Raw genomic sequence first — 19,785 nt, forward strand, 5'->3', positions numbered from 1 at the left:
ATAGAAAATAATAGAAAAGAATAGACTAGAAAAACAATAGAACAGAATAGAAGAAAATATAATATATAGAATGAATATTTGAATATTTGAATTTGAATTGAAAATACTATTATAGAATATAAAATAATAGAAAAGAAAAGCATAAAAAAACAATAGAAGAGAATAATAAAAAAAAAATTATATATACGTTTTCTATTTTTTTTTAATTTGATTATGTTTTCGAATTCGATTCGAATATGTTTTCGAATTCGATTCGAATATGTTTTCGAATTCGATTCGATTATGTTTTCGAATTCGATTCGAATATGTTTTCGAATTCGATTCGAATATGTTTTCGAATTCGATTCGAATATGTTTTCGAATTCGATTCGAATTCGTTCGTTTTTTTTCGGATTCGTTTAAATTCTTTACTTTTGTCATTCAGAAATTCGGATGCATCCGAATTTCCGAATAATGAAAAATTCGTCCGAATTTCGATTCGGAACGAAACGAAATGCACATGCCTACTGTGTAGTGCTACCCCCATGAGGGCCGCTTAAAGAATATGTACCCTACTGGTTGCCCTGACCTTGCAAGCCCTCTGACACCTCTGACACCCTGGGTTCCAAGATTCTTGTGGTGACAAAAGATACTTAGAAACAGCGTCGAGTAAAGCAATTGAATTCTATTTACTGTAGGATTAATAGCGATAAAATTATCACCTGATAAGGTTTTACTACAATGAATAACCCTGACAGAAGAAACAGTCAAAGAATAATAACTGATTGCAGTGCAATATAAACACTTAGGCCCCTTTCACATGTGCGGATCCGTATTCAGACATCAGTTTGCTAAGCAGGGATGGCTCTGTTGATCCCCGCTGAGCCGGAGGGTGACAAGTCCGTCTGTGCACACTGTGCAGAAATGGACCTGTCAGATCTCCGCTCTCCTCCCCTTTTCATCCAATCCACCAGACCGATGAATAATTTCCATCCGTCTGGATTTTGTGGAGCGGATCGGATTGTGGCGGATCGGATGTCAGCGGACATGTCACTGCTGACATCCGTCGCTCCATAGAGGTGTATAGAGCGACCGTTCAGGTCCGCTGAAAAAACTGACAGGTGGATCTGAACGGTCCACACATGTGAAAGGGCCCTTACACAGAACCGACAAACTCTGCTTGGATTGAGCTCTATGGATAGAGGCAGGAGGAGGGTAGAGGAATGAATAGTTTCTGTCAGACCACTCCCTTCTGTTCCCTGACACCACAGTCCCAAAAAAACGTATAAATTCTGTATTTAGTTCAATTCAAATGATATGACACTTAAAATGGAGTTCCACCCAAAAGTGGAACTTCCGCTCATTTGTCTCCTCTCTCCCTCCGGTGCCACAATTGGCACCTTTGGGGGGGGGACAGGATACCTGTCTTTGACAAGTATCCTGTTCCCACTTCCGGGAGTCCGGGCCGCGGCCTGTGACATCACCGCAGGGCTCCCTCCTCCTCCCTCCTCCTCTCCCTGCCAGTAGGAAAGAGGAGCGGGGCCTCGTGCATGCGCAATAGGGTTCCCGGCGTGAAGCCATAAGGCTACACTGCCGGGTAACCTTACCCGCAATGGCAGCGGCAGCAACCAACAACTGATGGAAACATCAGCTGCGGTGCCGACATCGCTGGACTCCAGGACAGGTAAGTGTCCGATTGTTAAAAGCCAGCAGCTACAGTATGTGTAGCTGCTGACTTTATCCCTTGTGGAGGGGGGATATGCTGTAGTCTCTGAAGAAAGGGAGGCCTTGTGTCTTCAGCTAGCTTTTTAATGGTGTGTTTGAAGTGTCCTGACAAGCAGGGTGATGTAAAGTATGCTTGTGGTGTCCTGACAAGCAGGGTGAACATTGTCGCTGCTCAGCAAAGAGTAAGTGTGGCATAAAGTTCTCCTACAAGCTTAGTCAGAGAGACAAGGCAGCAGTGTTTGAATGCAGTGACCCATATTTTAGGAAGACGGGCAAGTGCCCGCTCACCAGTCCCCAGGACCAGTATTGAAGAGTGGCAGCAGGCCTCTGTAGAGTCTGGCTCAATGGACGGCGCTCGATCTCGTGTCGCACTGGTTGGATATAGCAAGGATGTGATGAGAGTGGCCTCCTGGCTGCCGCTGGATGACCATAATTGGCTGACAGTGGATGCTCCCGCACCCGCTCACGATGACTCTTTCCTCCTGTTGCACAGGCTGCAACTTGGTAGCAGCACTGTCTGACACCGAGTCACTGCTTGCAGATTCAGGTCATGGTCCCAAGAGCAATTCTGTCCCCACACAGGTTTTTTATTACCTCTTAGAGCATTCTGTTCTACTTCCCCAGCCAGCTGGGATTTGTAGTTGATAACAGTCTGACAGAATATAGAACTTGACTCCTTGGACTACAAGTCCCAAGATGCTTTGCTCCAGTCTTACCTCTCCTTCACCCTGATTTCAGGATGTGATGAGTCCGGGCTGGGCACTAGGAGGAAACAGTCTCACTTTGGTAACACTGCAGAATGTCTCCTGAATATTCAGGAAACACTAGCCAGACCCTGGCTACACCTGCCTTCTGAAATATAGAAAGTTTCAGGAAGGGGAGACAGGAATTACAGCAGTGCAAGTGAAAGTAAGCCGCAAAGTAGAGGCTGCAAAGCATGCAGGGAATCCAGGAAGATGTAGAAAGAGATGGCAGCAGACAGGCAGAACTCACACAACATAAAAGGAGATTTTTCAAGTAAGTTTATATTGAACTGTCAAATGTAACTATTGTGGTATTGCTATTAAAGTCCTTTTGTCATAAAATGAAAGTGTATGCTGTGACTATGGCTCTCTTAAAGTTTGTTCTTGGAGCTTTTAGAGGTACAGTGGGTTTTAAATGGCTCCCCGAAGGTTATAGAAGCTCGTTTAACCTATTTTTGACTTGTCTTCTTTAGGAAACATATTTATTTCTAGGTGGACATTAATTCTATCTAACAAGAAATACGGTGGTAGCTGTCAAGAAAGCCATTTATTCATCATGTTACCACTGACAATATGATTGCATGGCATTGTTGATAGTCAGAACTATGGAGACTACCACATTAATGCCCAGCCTCCCACAGCCCCTTATACCTGGCTGCTTTTATGGAGCTATAATATTTCATATCGTTTTTCACAACCAACAACAGGATTTTATACAGTCCTCAGAATAATAGATATTCTGCTAAAAGTTACTACAAACGCTCAGACCATTTCCAAATTTTCATTCAATTTCAGGTCAACAAATAATATTTTTATAAGGCAGCAGTTGATAAAGAATTTTATTAATACTTTAAGCCTTATTTGCCTGCTATAAAGCGTAATTAATTGTTCTTGTGATAAGATAAAGTTAGTCTAAAAATGTATTTTACTACTATGCTTGGTGAGTGTGAAAGTTACAGTGGGCTATTATTTTCAGAAATATTATATACAAAACATATATGTAGCTAATAATGAATGTCACCAAAGTGGCAAAAAGTAGTAGAAGTATGATCTAATGTTCTAAGAATAAAAGAACCAACCACATAAAACATACATTGAAATAGGCAGATCATGCAGAGATGCATATTATTATGTATTTTCTTATTTAATTCTTTACGTACATATCTATAATATTCAGAGATTTTGTTATTTTGTGGGTGGGCATTAAACAAAAAAGTAGCATTTAGCTCCGATTTTTTTTCATGCACTGCTTCTCCCCTAAGGGTGCTGTAGATTGCGCTGTTCAATACAGTCATGGATAGGTATGCATGTCTTTCAGTAGCCATACATTAAGATGTTATTAAACACAAAAACAAAAATGTCATATATTGCAGCTTACCAAGCATTAAATGTGATGGCTGCACTAGCTTTTTAGGCTTTTTCCCTTTATTTTCTCATGGTGATCTGGCAAGTAACATACATCCTGTCATGTTTCCACCCTGAATTGAGGACCAATGGAGCCACCCTTAGACATCAGCCCTAACCACTGTAAGCACCCCTGCCAGTGTTACATGGTTTGTCTCCGCCCTCTAACTATTTCTGGACAACTGGACAGCTTGGCCTGTTGGAAAACATTCTGACTTTCTGGAAGGACCAACAGATAAAAACAAAGGAAAAAAGAGCAAAATAATTTACATAAATGCTAAGAATTGGTACGCTGAAAAACAATATTTTTTTGTTTTTGGGTTTAATACAGCTTTGAATTCCAGGTCCAGCTAAAACATTTTTTTTATTTTAGTTTGGATAGATTGGTAAAGGTTTAGACTTTTAATAGTTAGGATTTTATTGATGTCTTTGTCCACTTTTGGGGACATTTTATTTTGCTTTCTGTCGCCCAGTCCCCGGGAAAGGAAGTAACAGTCAATTTTGGAAATGGAGTAACAAACCTCAATGAAGCCTTTACCCCCAAACTGTCAATGAAGTCCTCATGCCTCCAACAGTCATGCACATGTGGAAGACACAACTAAAAAAACTAAAGGGGGCAATGTGTTAAATCGCCCATAATGCAACATGGTGAAGGGTGGAAATGGCTTATCGAAATTAGGCATGGCTTCAAAGGCATTTTTTAACCATTGTAAATTTGTTAAGTAAGAGCATGATAAACCAAAGCTATGCTTTTTTAAGTACCTGCCAAAGTTTTTCATCCATCTGAGAATTCAAATAGCTTATAATTCCTCATCCTCTCCTTGTTAGAGCATTACTTGTCCCATTCATTACTTGTCCCATTCATTAAATGTTACAGAGGGTAGGAAGACGAAAGAAAATTTGCTACAGTGGACAAGCATAAGGAATTAAATAGGAACAACTTTAATTATTTAATTAATTAATTTATGTATTTATTACATTACCGATATTATTATTGTTGTTGTCATACAGGATTTTTATAGCACCAACAGTACAATTACAATACAGTTTGATACAGAAGGAATAGGAGCTCAAGAAGCTAACAATCTAAAGGGAGGGGGAGGTGGCACAAAAGGTATTAGCTGCAGGGGATCATCTGATGAAGGTGGCCGAAGTACAATTATGTAGGTGGAGGTGAGGTAGGCTTCCCTAAAAATGGGTTTTCAAGGATCGAATAGAGGTGGACAGGGTAGGAGCTAATCAGACATACTGGGGTAGGGAGTTCCAGCATACCTTTATGCTGGAATTGAAATTATGTCTTTGATGGCACAAAAGTAATAATCAAAATCCATTGTAAGGTTAAAGTTACACTATGCATGAATGAAGCCTACAGGCTTCATTCATGCAGGAGAGGAGGATGGTTTGCTATGTAGACTCTGTATAGCAATTAAAAGACTGTACTGTGGTTAGGAGAAACAGGCATTACTTTTGAAAAACGGATGGTTGGCAGCTATTAAAACAGTACACTTCTAAAGGACTCCAAATGAGGGTGTGTATGAACAACAATTTATTATGTAAAGAGCTGAAAATTTGAATATTATCAACCCTCCCAGCTTGAGGAACTGGAACAAAATTGGTGAAAGGATATATTCAGAGATCTAAACAACTCTAACTATTTGAAAGATTTAATTTAGAGCAGAGTTCTAGTTTATATGTCCCAGCATGAAAAACGGAACACAGGCTATTAAACTTTAAACGCTCAAGCTTTTTTAAACATTTTTACCAATCTGGACTGGAATACCTTCAATAAATGTTTGGTTAATGACATAATAAATCAACTTAAATGCAATATCATTGCATGATTTGTGTCACAGCTGTCTGCTACTTCAACAGAGGATAACCGGGTTATGGGCTAGGGAAAAGTAAATTGTGATACCTATACATCACTGCAGAGACTTGTTACGCCTACAGTGTTTCAGAAGCAAGAACAAAATGTGCTCTCCAAACAATTAAACACGAATGACTGTTCAGTCTACTGTTTAATGATTTGAAAACATATAAACAGCTTGATTTCATGTAAGCTGTGAATATAGAATCACAATAATCTCTACAAATATATAGTTATGCTCGTTGATTTTCAGATTGCTCTCTTGATGAAATGATAGATATGGAGCCAAAAATGCTCAGCTTCGGTAAATCCAATTTGGTTCTTAGCATCTGAATAATTTTTATTTTATTTAAAAAATGTTTTCTTTTTTGGCCTGAAGCATAGTGATAAAACACGGGGTTCTTCAATAAAGAGGTGCTAGGACAATGTGCAAAATGAACCATTGGGATGCATTCACTTTGACATTTACACACTTTGCAAATTCCAGTGGCAAGGATCAGTGAATCTCATGGCTAGAATTGACATATATGCAAAATGATGTAGCCCCTGAGCCCATAATGCAATGATAGGTTGTTGGTGGCTACAACTATTCATCACTGTTTGCTCAGCCAGCGATGATCATGGGCTGATGCACTTTTGCCAGTGGAATTTGCAGCACATGTCAATGCTCATGCAATGGAGCTGTGCAGGTGCCTGGGATTGAACCTGGGTCCTGCTGTCCTTGAGCCTCTGTTCCCTCTGCTACTAGGGAACCTGAGTCATGCAGTATACGCCTTCCATAGTGCCTCTGCTGCTAGTACTCTCTAGCCCCACCTGCCTTCCAGCTGCAATCAATCCACAATCAGTTCAGCTTAAATGGCAGTACTTCCTATGGACTATGCCCGTTTGGTGGATCTGTTTCCCTGGGTGTGTGACATACTGCTGAGTTACGAAACTTCTGGAATTTAAACTCTGCCTGTTTCCTGGACTACTTTGCCAGCCTGTGTATGACCCTGCCCGTTCCCGGCCTCACTTCTAGATTTCGACTCTGTACCTTATCTTCGAGACTCGTTCGTGCACACTAACACCTCAACCTCCAGCCAAAGCTCAACTCTAGGACGAAACCTTCCAACAGGAGCCTTTGTAAGAGAGACTGAGTAATTGGTAGATTATTGGAGATAGCTAGGAAGTAAGATATTATTCTGTGCATAAAGTAAAACAGATGGGATAGGACTGCAACCTCCACTAAAATAAACAACTCCAAATGCCCAGTGCTCAGGCTAAAAGGTCTCTGATAACCTTCAATGCTGCACAGTCCACGAAAAAAGCCTGTCATGGATCCGCAGTAATGTTTGTCTGTCAGCTTACCACTCCATGTGTTTAGCTTGAGAGACCAGCCGCCCTTCACCTGGCTGCTTCAGTAATCTCTCCTCAAAGCATGGCTCCACCCCAGCCCCTATCAGGCAACACTATATTAACCTGTGCCCTGCTGATCAATATTGTGTGTTTGGCGTCTGTGTGCTCCTTGCTGTGTGTTCTACGTCTGATTCTAGTTACCGATCTTGGCTTGTTCTTGAATGTCCTTGTCTGCTTCATATCCCGACCTTGGCGTGTTCCTTGACTATCCTTATCTACTTGTTGTCCCGACCTTTGGCTATCTCCTGACTATCCTTTGTTGTCGCAGTCTGCTGCTTCCTCTCTACCTTCCTGTAGTCTACCATGAGCTGGGAGGTCCCGGGGGTCGTGACCTGGAGCCAGACTGCAGCTAAATCCATCCCCACCAGTAGGGGCCTCTGGTGAACACCTGCTGGCTCTTAGATTCCACACCCTGGGAAATCTCATGCTCTAGCATGTGTGATCCATGTTGGGGCCTCAAAATACATGCTCTCCTGAATCTCCTAGAGCTCCATCCACAGCAGTCAGCCATAGGGTCCATTACTTTGCAGTGCACTCCAGATCCCAACGGGGTGCATCTGTCACTTGGACTCAGGTGACCTGACAAAGACAATATGCCCTTGCAGCCGAAACGCATTGGCTTTTTATTTGGTTGTATCTCACTATAATCCACAAAGGATGACCGCATATGCTGACCGTACTGTGGTACCGGCTTTTTTCCTGGACTGTGCATTATTCTGTGCAGCTCACAGGAAGTGACAAGGACACTGAATTTCTAAAAAGATCAGTGAGTAGTTTCTGCATTTGCTGTAAATGTTCTTAGTTGGAAAACAAAAGAAGAAAACTAATGTGGCCACCACTTTCAAAAGAGTGTAGGCTGCAATATATTAAATTTTGTTCTAGGGTTTAGTTAACCTTTAAGTCCCACTTAAAAGGCCACCAAGAGGCAATGAGAAGGGGTTAAAATGGAGTGGTTAAAGTGGTTAAAGTGGAGTGGTTAAAGTGGAGCTAAAATAAATTATAAAGTGAACCAAAATACTTACATATTCCAAATAAGCAATAAAAGCAGGAGCTATTGGCTCCTGCTGCCGTCAATCAAATCCTGCTAGGAGGGAGAAGGGGGCAGGATTGAGCCACACTGTGTGTGTCCATGGACACACACAGCTTGGGTCGGGAGCGAGCCAGTAGGTGTGCCAGCACAGGTTGCAGCTTCTGGCGATGGTGTACAGAGAAGAGGGAACCCCAGAAGAGGAGGTTTGGGGCCACTCTGTGCAATACCTTTGCACAGAGCAGGTAATTATGCAGATAATTTAAAGTAAAGTAGAACTATGGGCGAAACGTTTTGGATAGAGTACGGGAGGTTTATAACCCCTGTCAGTTTTTTTTGTCCTATTGGGAGAGATTTACCTTCACTTCCTGTCTCAGAGCCAAATCAGGAAGTACGAAGAAATACTTGCAAATTAAGGGTATCCCTTGGGGCCCCTCAGGCAACCAGAACTAGTGTCCCTATTGGAAGATTTCCCTTTGATTACATTTTTGGGGACAACCTAAGATTTGGGATTTTCTTTTACTTTCACTTTCAATGATAGTGTAAACAGGACAAATAGAGAGGTTGAATCTCCCAACGTGGGCACAGGCAGTGATAAAAACTGGTATGTGTTTTAATCCCTCTTCACTCTATCCATAGCTAAAAAAAAGTTTTACCTTAAAGCAGAGGTCCGCCGTTTTATTTTTTTTTAAAGTCAGCAGCTACAAATACTGCAGCTGCTGACTTTTAAAATAAGGACACTTACCTGTCCAAGGCACCCCACAATGTCAGCACCCGAAGCCGATCTTTCCCTTGGCTTTCGGGTGCTGCCGCCGCCATCTTCGGTAAGGGAATCAGGAAGTGAAGCCTTGCGGCTACACTTCCTGGTTCCCTGCTGCGCATGCGCGACTTGCGCTGCACTATCCCATTCGTCCCTGCTGTGTTCTGGGACCTGTGTGTCTCCCAGAAGACAGCAGGGGGCCGGAGAAGGCGCCGGAAGTGGCGTAGATACCCGCGGGTGGCTCAGGTATCTATGCCCGACAGTGGGAGCAAAATACCTGTGTTAGACAGGTATATGCTCCCCCCTCCTCCCTGAAAGGTGCCAAATGTGACACCGGAGGGGGGGAAGAACCGGAAAAGCGGAAGTTCAATTTTTGGATGGAACTCCGTTTTAAGGGCTAGTTTACACTTGCTTCAAAACAAGGCTTAAGACACGCTTTAACAAGGCTTCAACAAGGCTTCAGAGAGGCTTTGGTAAAGCTCTCTGAATGCCAATCAACGCCCCTGTCACTAAATAAAATGGTTAGCTTAAAGTCCTGTTTACACCTGCTTTGCACCACTGAAGCTACATGGGGTATAATTTTTGAAGCAAAGCTGAAGCAAAGCAAAGCAAAAGCAGGTGTAAACAGGACTGGAAGCTAACCATTTTATTTAGTGACAGCGTTCAGAGAGCTTTAACAAAGCCTGTCCGAAGCCTTGTTTTGAAGCAACTATAAACTAGCCATCCATTTGTGTTGAAGCCGAAGCAAGTGTAAATGAGCCCTTCAGGTCTTTTATGGTTTTTAAGGGGAACCAGATGCCAAAATGTAAAACAAAAATGGTCAAATGTAACAAAAAAGTGTCTGTCTCTTGGCTGTAACAGCTGTTATATAGGCAAGGGCGGGGCCACTGGTGATGTAAATGGGTGACCCCGCCCCCTTTGACATCATGTGACATCACATGACATCAGAAGGGGGCGGGGTCACCCGGTTACTTCACCAAGTGGCCCTGTCCTTGCTTATATAACAGTTGTCACAGCCAAGAGACAGGAGCTGGTGGGACGCCTCCCATCGAGGCAGAGCTTTTTTTTCTTCTATTTTTCAGGTCCGTCAGCATTGTATTTAAGGATGGATGGACATCGCAGGACACTTTTTTGTTTTTTAATAAAGGAATTGTCCAAAACTGTCTCCTGTCGTTTTTACTTTATTGACACTTTTTTGGTGAATGGGTAGGGGTACAATGTACCCTATACCCATTCACATAGGAGCAGCCGGGATCTAGGGGCCCCTTGTTAAAGGGGGCTTCCAGATTCTGATAAGCCCCGCACACGCAGACCCCCACGACCACAGGGCAAGGGTTGTGGGGATGAGGGCCTTGTCCCCATCAACATAGGGACAAGGTGCTTTTTTTTTGTTTTTTTGCGTGTGGTTCCCCTTAACCACAATACACTGTGTTTTATATACTACACTGTCTGCACTGACTGAATATAGAGTCTACGCTGAATATCTAGTCTACACTTAATGCAGAGTATATATATATATATATATATATATACACACACACACACACACTAGACTGTATATATATATATATATATATATATATATATATATATAAATACACTGCCTGCACGCCACTATCTAACCTGCCTGCCTAATCCAGCTCAATCTATCTCCATCCACACACTATACACGGCCACTATGTAAGCAGCCTTATATAGTGTAGGGCTTGGACTTAGTCCTCCTGATCCATGATTGGCCAAAGGCATCCTGCCTTTGGCCAATTATGGCTCTCGCAGCAGAGTGCACTGTGATTGGCCAAAGCATGCAGGTCAGGTGCATGCTTTGGCCAATCATCAGACGTCAATGCACTGTGATCTCGCAGTGCATTATGGGGCGTTCCGCGGCAAACGAACACCCGATGTTCGAGTTGAACTTACGTTCGTCTCGAACTGCGGGCTCATTCCTAATGGTGAGGTTTGAATAGAAGAAAGAGATTCTGTGGACAGGTGTCTTTTATACACATAATGAGTTGTCGTTAGGAGCACCTTCTTAAATTGACAGGACTAATCTGTGTACCACATGAGCACATATTGTAGCCAGTCTGTGGGAGCCACAATTATTGTTGTTTGGTAGGGGATCAAATACTTATTTTACTCACTGAACTGTAACTCAATTTATAACATTTGTATCATGTGTTTTTTCTGGATTTTTGGTTGATATTCTGTCTCTAGCATTTAAAATACACCTATGATAAAAAATGATAGAACCTTCATTTTTTGTAAGTAGGCAAATAATTATTTTCCCCACAATAAGTCTACCATAATGTAAATTTTTGATATGCAAACTTGCACATTATGGTAAAAACTGCTGCCACTCACCCACACTACAATTTAGCTTTAATAAAATCTCCAGGCTTAAAAATATAAAAAATGACGATGGAGATTACATTAAAGCTGTTGTATACCTAGATCAAAAAAACCCTGCAAGACAAAGACATAATGTGCTAGTATGCATCACATACTAGCACATTATGAAATACTCACCTTAGAACAAAGCCCTCTTAGCGGCACTCGGTCACCGCTGAGAAGGCTGACATCTTCTCCCATCCTTTCGTCCGGGATCGCGGGCTCCGGCGCTGTGAGTGGCTGGATCCGCGATAATGTCAGTCCGGCGTGAAGTTTCGGCATGGTAAGCCGGACCTTCAGAGCTCATGCAGGGTAAATATCTCCTAAACCATGCAGGTTTAGGAGATAATTATTTTGCCTACAGGTAAGCCTTACTATAGGCTCACCTGTAAAAATCACAAAGCGGGGGTTTACAGCCGCTTTAACATATTAAAGCTTATAGGAGATTGTACTGATCTGGTTACCATATACTGTACTTTAAAAGTAAAATCAAGGTAAAATAAAGAATGATATGTTGAAAAGTAGCAGCAGTGTTTTTGTCCATCATGTTTTTAATCAATCAACATGGCCACACCAATGGCATGTATAATTGCAATGAAAAGTATTGTCATTAGGGAATAATAAAACATTTCCATTTAGTGTTTTACATCCTGAAAGGAGATGAAATCATTGTAGTACATCTATACACATCTAAAAATCACTGTAATGGTTTATACCCAGTGCCAGGATCCAATGTTATTGCTTGGTGACATATTGCTGTTCCCTGTGGTAAAATGTCGATGTGAACACAATTTACAAAGTAATTCAAACAGAATTAATACTTACAGACGCCTCAGTTCAGAAAGTCCATAAAAGGCCCCCGGCTCGATGGTGCTAATCAAGTTATTCCTCAGATCTCTGGAGACAAAAATGTAGACACAGCAATTAATTATCAGGCATACGGCCGATTGTAAATGAACAACAAGCAAAGCATCAATTGACATTCACTTCAGTTTACCATTGAATATGAAATGCAGAATAAATAACAATAAAGATTCAGAATTGATGTGACAGTCACACCGTTCCACCAATCCTAGCCGGGCCTTTTCAGACGGCTGCTTTCTGGTACCTAAAGCAGTGGCCATGTTGAGATGTGACAAAAATCATTCTTGACAATGCAGCAGGTTATTTCAAGGTTAACAAAAGGGGAAACCACACTACAGAACATAGGATGTTTCCTCGTGTCTTCTGTTAGTTAACAATGACTTGTAACTGAATAAAGCACCAAATCATACCCTTTCTGAATTGTTTGGTGTCCAAAAGAATAGTCAAATATTGTCAGCCATATTGGATTCCCCACCAATGAAGCTGGTTATATCTATCCAGGTAAAATGCAGGCATTCTTTTAAAGAGACCCTGTCAATGGATTAAAATTGCATAAGTACCCACCCTCACGATTGCTATGCCCGACTAGACTATATCTTCTGTACACCAATCCTGCTCGTCAACTCTACCAAAGCATACATTCACCCATGCCCATGGTCGGATCACAACATAGTCTCATTTGACACATCTCATATAGGTCTGACTCCAACTCCCTTCAATTGGCGCCTAAACTATTCCCTTTTAACAGACCCCTCCAATATCCAAAAAATATCCACGCATATAGAAAACTATTTCACTGAAAACTCTACAGTGGACATCCTTCCCACAACACTCTGGTCAGCGCACAAAGCTGTTTTGAGAGGACACCTCATCAATATTGCAGCAGCTAAAAACAAGGATGGCTTACAGAAATTAAGTGCTTTACAAAAGACCTAGATCTCCTTTACAAAAAACTACACTACGCACCTTCACGAGATTTGAACCGCCAAATAAAAGAAAAACGTCTAGCATTAGATACAATTCTATCGGCAAACACAGAAAAAGCTCTTAGGTTTTCTAAAGCTAAATTTTTGCTACATGGAAACTCCACATCTACCATGTTTGCACATAAACTCAACCAAGACCAAAAACCACCACATCTGTACAAACTATGTGACCAAAATGGCAACTTAGTTACCCACCATCAAGAAGTCCTAGAAATATTTACATCCTTTTACAAAAACCTTCTTTCAGATCCAAAACCCCAAAACCAAAGTTTTTCTTTTGACTGGTTAAATAATCTACAACTCCCAACCCTTACCAATGATCAAATCAATTCTCTAAACGACCCATGCACTGTCCTAGAGATAACAAACATAATTAAATCCCTTAAAACATCCACAGCTCCAGGCCCCGATGGCTACACATCTTCCTACTATAAAAAATTTGCACCCCTTCTAGCACCCAACCTTACCAAATTATTTAATCATATCCTGCAAGGAAACCACTTTCCTGAAGAAATGCTCCTGGCCAACATGTCACTAATCCCTAAACCACTCAAAGACCACACCCTTTCACAAAACTTTCGCCCCATTTCAGTACTAAATAACGATCTTAAAGTATTTGGCAGATTGTTGGCAGACAGACTGGCAACAGTGATCACCAATCTTGTCCTCATTGACCAAACTGGATTTATCCCAGGCCGACAAATAGTTGACAACATCAGACTAGTTTCTAATATTATCCAAGACGCCAACCTCCACTCACGACCAGTCTGCCTTCTAGGCCTAGACATCCACAAGGCGTTTGATAGCGTCAACTGGTCCTACCTAAATCACCTCCTCCCCAAACTTGGAATCTCTGATAAGTTTTTACATGGCTTCAATGCTCTCTACCATTCTCCATATACCAGAATCAAAATCCCAGGTAATAATTCAAAATTCTTCCCTCTGAGCAGGGGAACTAGGCAGCGCTGCCACTTATCCCCACTTCTATTTGCCTTAGCTATTGAACCCCTGGCACATGCATTAAGAAATAACAATAATATAAAAGGTTACACCAAAGGCCCCAATGAATTTAAATTAAGCTTATACGCTGATGATTCCCTATTATTCTTATCCGACCCACTTATCTCCATACGCAATCTTCTCACAGAACTCAAAAATTTCCATAATATCTCAGGACTAGGTATTAATATAAACAAATGTTCAGCTCTACCTATCAATCTCCCTCAAAACACACAATCTCTTTTACAACAAAACTTCCCATTCACATGGAGCACACAATCATTCAGATACCTCGGTGTCCTTATCATCCCATCATTCAAATCAATTTACAAATAAAATTACCCGCCATTATTCTCCCACATAAGTTCCCTACTCAAAAAATTGTCCTCTTATCATATCTCTTTCCTTGGCAGAATTTGCGCCATTAAAATGTCAATTATCCCCAAACTTCTATATTATTTTAGAGCCCTCCCCATCAATGTTCCCAAAACCAGAATCCTATCCCTTCAAAGAGAAATGAATAAGTTCATCTGGGATAATAAAACACCGAGATGCAGCTATTCTCTTATGCACGGACCACAAAACAATGGTGGCCTAGGCCTTCCAAACCTATGGCACTACTTTTTTGCTGCCAGACTCTCACAACTTTCCCAATGGTATGCCCCAATCCCCAATATCCCCTGGAGTCATTCTCAATCTCCCCTCTATATCTACAAGGAATATTATGGTCCAACCAATGCAAGTATTGAATATTAAATAAATCTAACATGATAGTTGCCCAATTCTTGCAACTATGGGTAAATATTAAAGACCCCTTTAAACTAGTTTCTAGCACCCCTTCTCTAGCCTCATACCTAGGAGATACTAGATTCATGCATTCCTACAATGATTATAACTCGTTCATAATATGGATTGAAAATAACCTTACCACCTTGGGTTCTCTCATTAGTAAATCAGAATTCCCTCCCTTCGACACTCTTCAAACAAAATACAATCTACCACACTCAGAGCTCACCCACTACACTCAAATAAAACAATTCTTTTCACTACACTACTCACTACAAATCCATACGTCAAATACCATCTTTGAACAAATATGCATACATTCCTCAAAAGACAGAGGCCTAATCTCACAACTCTATAGATACATAGACTTCCTCACCATACCAGAAAAATCTGCCCCAATGATACACTGGGAGTCTGAGTTGGAATGTTCTTTCACCTCTGAGTTATAGATTGAAATGATTGACAATCTCCGTACAAGCAATAGAGCTATCTCTTTCAGGAAATCCCCTATTAAACTGTTCACAAGATGGTACATGACCCCTACCAAAATACACTCCTTTTACCCTGAAGCATCCCCCAACTGTTTTAGGGGCTGCTCAGAACGTGGTTCCTTCATACACATATTCTGGAGTTGAGACCGTTTCAAACCCATCTGGCAAGCAGCTATAGGCAGAACTGAAAAATCTTCTAAACAAAAAATCTCCCTCACTCCACAAACATGCATTCTATATGCTAATGTTCCAAAGACACCAGTACCTTGCATTAGACTGCTCTACTCATTGATCAGTTCAATTCATTGGATGATAGCACTCAACTGGAGAACTAACAATCTATCATGGCCGCAGGTTCTGAGTCAGATGGAAATGCTTAGACTTTCAGAAAGGATCCACCATATGCTTCATGATAGCATGCATATCATTGATAATGAAATGGAACTACTGTATCTTACCAGAACCCCTCACAGAATCAACACTTCCTTAAATAACCTGCTAAGAGATAAGGTTTTTGCTACCCTTGAAAATCCAAATTGTAACAATAATGTAACTAAATGTCATAATCTATACTTAGAATGATATACCTTCCTATATATACCAGTCAATCCCCTACCAATAAAATTACATTGATGGTTCAAATTTCACTTCTTTACTGTACTATCCATGCATCATCCAAATACCACACTGTATTGTTATATGAAACTTCCTTTATTGTATTGAAAATGTTTGTTCAAACTTCCAAATAAAACTTTTGTAAATAAAACAAAAAAAGAACACATAAGTAAGCACATACCTGTGAAGAATAAATAGAGTACTTGCCTCTCTAGCTGCCTACATGCCTGAACGCTGCTCCAATCTGGGGAACTGGTCTCTTAAAGTCCGCAGGGAAACTAGCAATAGTGAGAGGGGAGTATTTTGTTTCTTCAGAGGTATGTGCTTTATGAGTGTTAGGGATGAGCCCGATGTTCGAGTCAAACCTAAGCATTCATACCAGACCCAAAGGGCCTAGTAATTGACTAAGGTGGGGAACCCATGCTCTTTTTTTAATGAGTTTTATCTATATTGCAAGACCCGACAATTCATTACAGCCACGATCAGTTTTAGATGACAATTTTTCCTTTAGAAATGTAATTTTGCTGTGGTACTGTTCTAAACACGGGAAAACTGCGCCACTTTACAGGCATTCTATAGACACCCCCCAGGCATGATATTTAAAGGAATATTTCATTTCTATTTTTTCACTTTACGTTTCACTTTAAGCATTAAAAAAATCACTGCTCCTGAAAAAACAGACGTTTTTAAAAAAAAATTACATTGATACATATCCCCTGGGGCAGGACCCAGGTCCCCAAACACTTTTTATGGCAATAAATTGCATATAAGCTTTTAAAATTAGCACTTTTGATTTTGCATGTTCGTGTCCCATAGACTTTAACGGTGTTCTGTCAAATTTTTTGCCTGTTGGCAAGTTCTGGTGCGAACCGAACTGGGGGGTTTGGCTCATCCCTAATGAGTGTTTATCACAGGGTTTCTCAGCCAGGGTTCCTCCAGAGGTTGATAAAGATCCCATTGATACTATTGATTTTTTTAGCTATCTGTAAGGAGATAATTCTTCCCAGTGACCCCAAGTGAAAGGAAAATTCTTGCCACTGACCAGCACACTAATGTTGCCTGTGGTACCAGCGATTGGGGGTTAATGGGAGTGCCCAGTGCAGCAATCATTGTCAATTGACAAGCTCCGATCTCCCTGTCGCAGCAACTCACACAGAGCTAAGAGCTGCAACCAGGGAAAAAAGTTTAATCCCAATGCCCTGTACACACGATCGGACATTCCGACAACAAAATCCATGGATTTTTTCAGCCGGATGTTGGCTCAAACTTGTCTTGCATACACACAGTCACACAAATCTTGTCGGAAATTATGAACGCAAGAACGCAGAGACGTACAACACATATGATGAGCCAAGAAAAAGTTCAATAGCCAGTGCCGCTCTTCTTCTTGATTCTGAGAATGCGTGGAACTTTGTGTGTCGGAATTGTGTACACACGATCGGATCCAGATCTCAAATTTTGTGTGACAGAAATTCCGATGGAAAATGTCCGATGGAGCCTACACACAGTCAGAATTTCCAAGCTCCCATCGAACATTTTCCGTCGGATAATCCGACAGTGTGTACGTAGCATAAGGCCTGATTCACACCTATGCATTTTTAGTGCTTTTTGCATTTTGCAGATTTGCACTACAGAACGTGTTCCATAGGAAACCATGTTAAATGGACTGTAGTGAAAATCTGCAAAGTGCAAAAAGCACTAAAAATGCATAGGTGTGAATCGGGCCTAAATGTTCCTGTAAAAAGAACACTTTAAATTACAGTAATAAATGCCCCTTTAGCACCCCTTACATTTTTTAATTTTCCACAAAATTAAAGGAGTTGTAAAGGCAGAAGGTTTTTTTATCTTAATGCATTCTATGCCTTTGTGGGTGTGTGTGAGTAAAGAGATGATCTCGGGCGTGTTATTTGGATATACCATATTTATTGGCGTATAACACGCACCTTCACTTTAAGAGGGAAGTTTCAGGAAAGAAACTTAAATTTTAAATAAAGAACCATGAAGCAAAATAAGGGTCAGCGCCCATCTGCAGCCCCACCATTGCCATGAATGCAGCACCACCATTGCCATCAGTGCAGCACCCCCAATGCCAGGAATGCAGCACCCACCATTGCCAGGAATGCAGCGCCCACCATTGCCAGGAATGCAGCACCCACCATTGCCAGGAATGCAGCACCCACCATTGCCAGGAATGCAGCACCCACCATTGCCAGGAATGCAGCACCCAGTATTGCCAGGAATGCAGGACCCAGTATGGCCAGGAATGCAGCACCCCCATTGCCAAGAATGCAGCACCCAGTATTGCCAGAAATGCAGCACCCACCATTGCCAGGAATGCAGCACCCACCATTGCCAGAAATGAAGCACCCAGTATTGCCAGGAATGCAGGACCCAGTATGGCCAGGAATGCAGCACCCCCATTGCCAAGAATGCAGCACCCAGTATTGCCAGAAATGCAGCACCCACCATTGCTAGGAATGCAGAACCCACCATTGCCAGGAATGCAGCACCCACCATTGCCAAGAATGCAGCACCCAGTATGACCTGGAATGTAGCACCCACCATTGCTAGGAATGCAGAACCCACCATTGCCAGGAATGCAGCACCCACCATTGCCAAGAATGCAGCACCCAGTATGACCTGGAATGCAGCACCCCCCATTGCAAGGAACGAAACACCCAGTATTGTCAGGAATGCAGCACCCACCATGGCCAAGAATGCAGCACCCAGTATGGCCAGGAATGCAGCCCCCATCATTGTCAGGAATGCAGGCCCCATCATTGTCAGGAATGCAGCCCCCATCATTGCCAGGAATGTCAGGAATGCAGCCCTCATCATTGTCAGGAATGTGAGGAATGCAGCCCTCATCATTGTCAGGAATGTCAGGAATGCAGCCCTCATCATTGCCAGGAATGTCAGGAATGCAGCCCCCATCATTGCCAGGAAAGTCAGGAATGCAGCTCCCATCATTGCCAGGAATGCAGCCCCCATCATTGTCAGGAATGCAGCCCCCATCATTGTCAGGAATGTCAGGAATGCAGCCCCCATCATTGCCAGGAATGTCAGGAATGCAGCCCCCATCATTGTCAGAAATGTCAGGAATGCAGCCCTCATCATTGTCAGGAATGTCAGGAATGCAGCCCCCATCATTGTCAGAAACGTCAGGAATGCAGCCCCCATCATTGTCAGGAATGCAGCCCCCATCATTGTCAGGAATGTCAGGACTGCAGCCCTCATTGTCAGGAATGTCAGGAATGCAGCCCCCATCATTGTCAGGAATATCAGGAATGCAGCCCTCATTGTCAGGAATGTCAGGAATGCAGCCCCCATCATTGTCAGGAATGTCAGGAATACAGCCCTCATCATTGTCAGGAATGCAGCCCTTATCATTGTCAGGAATGTCAGGAATTCAGTCCCCATCATTGTCAGGAATGCAACCCTCATCATTGTCAGGAATGTAGCCCCCATCATTGTCAGGAATGCAGCCCCCATCATTGCCAGGAATGTAAGGAATGCAGCCCCCATCATTGCCAGGAATGACAGGAATGCAGCCCCCATCATTGTCAGGAATGCAGCCCCCATCATTGCCAGGAATGTCAGAAATGCAGCCCCCATCATTGCCATGAATGTCAGGAATGCAGCCCCCATCATTGTCAGGAATGTCAGGAATACAGCCCCCATCATTGCCAGGAATGTCAGGAATACAGCCCCCATCATTGTCAGGAATGCAGCCCCATCATTGCCAGGAATGTCAGCAAT

General features: G+C 42.1%; 1 protein-coding gene across 3 annotated transcripts in view; it reads right to left on the reverse strand.

Moving 5' to 3' along the window:
- The window catches only part of ADGRA1 (adhesion G protein-coupled receptor A1), a 1,332,527-nt gene that overhangs the window by 1,106,770 nt on the left and 205,972 nt on the right, over nucleotides 1-19,785 (reverse strand). For all 3 annotated transcript variants that reach the window (XM_073596079.1, XM_073596078.1, XM_073596080.1), the window contains one exon: nucleotides 12,111-12,182. In XM_073596079.1, coding sequence (XP_073452180.1) covers nucleotides 12,111-12,182 — 72 coding nt within the window. The remainder of the gene's footprint in view (nucleotides 1-12,110; nucleotides 12,183-19,785) is intronic.

Source organism: Aquarana catesbeiana, linkage group LG08 (genome assembly GCF_042186555.1).
Source record: "Aquarana catesbeiana isolate 2022-GZ linkage group LG08, ASM4218655v1, whole genome shotgun sequence".
Taxonomy (NCBI): domain Eukaryota; kingdom Metazoa; phylum Chordata; class Amphibia; order Anura; family Ranidae; genus Aquarana; species Aquarana catesbeiana.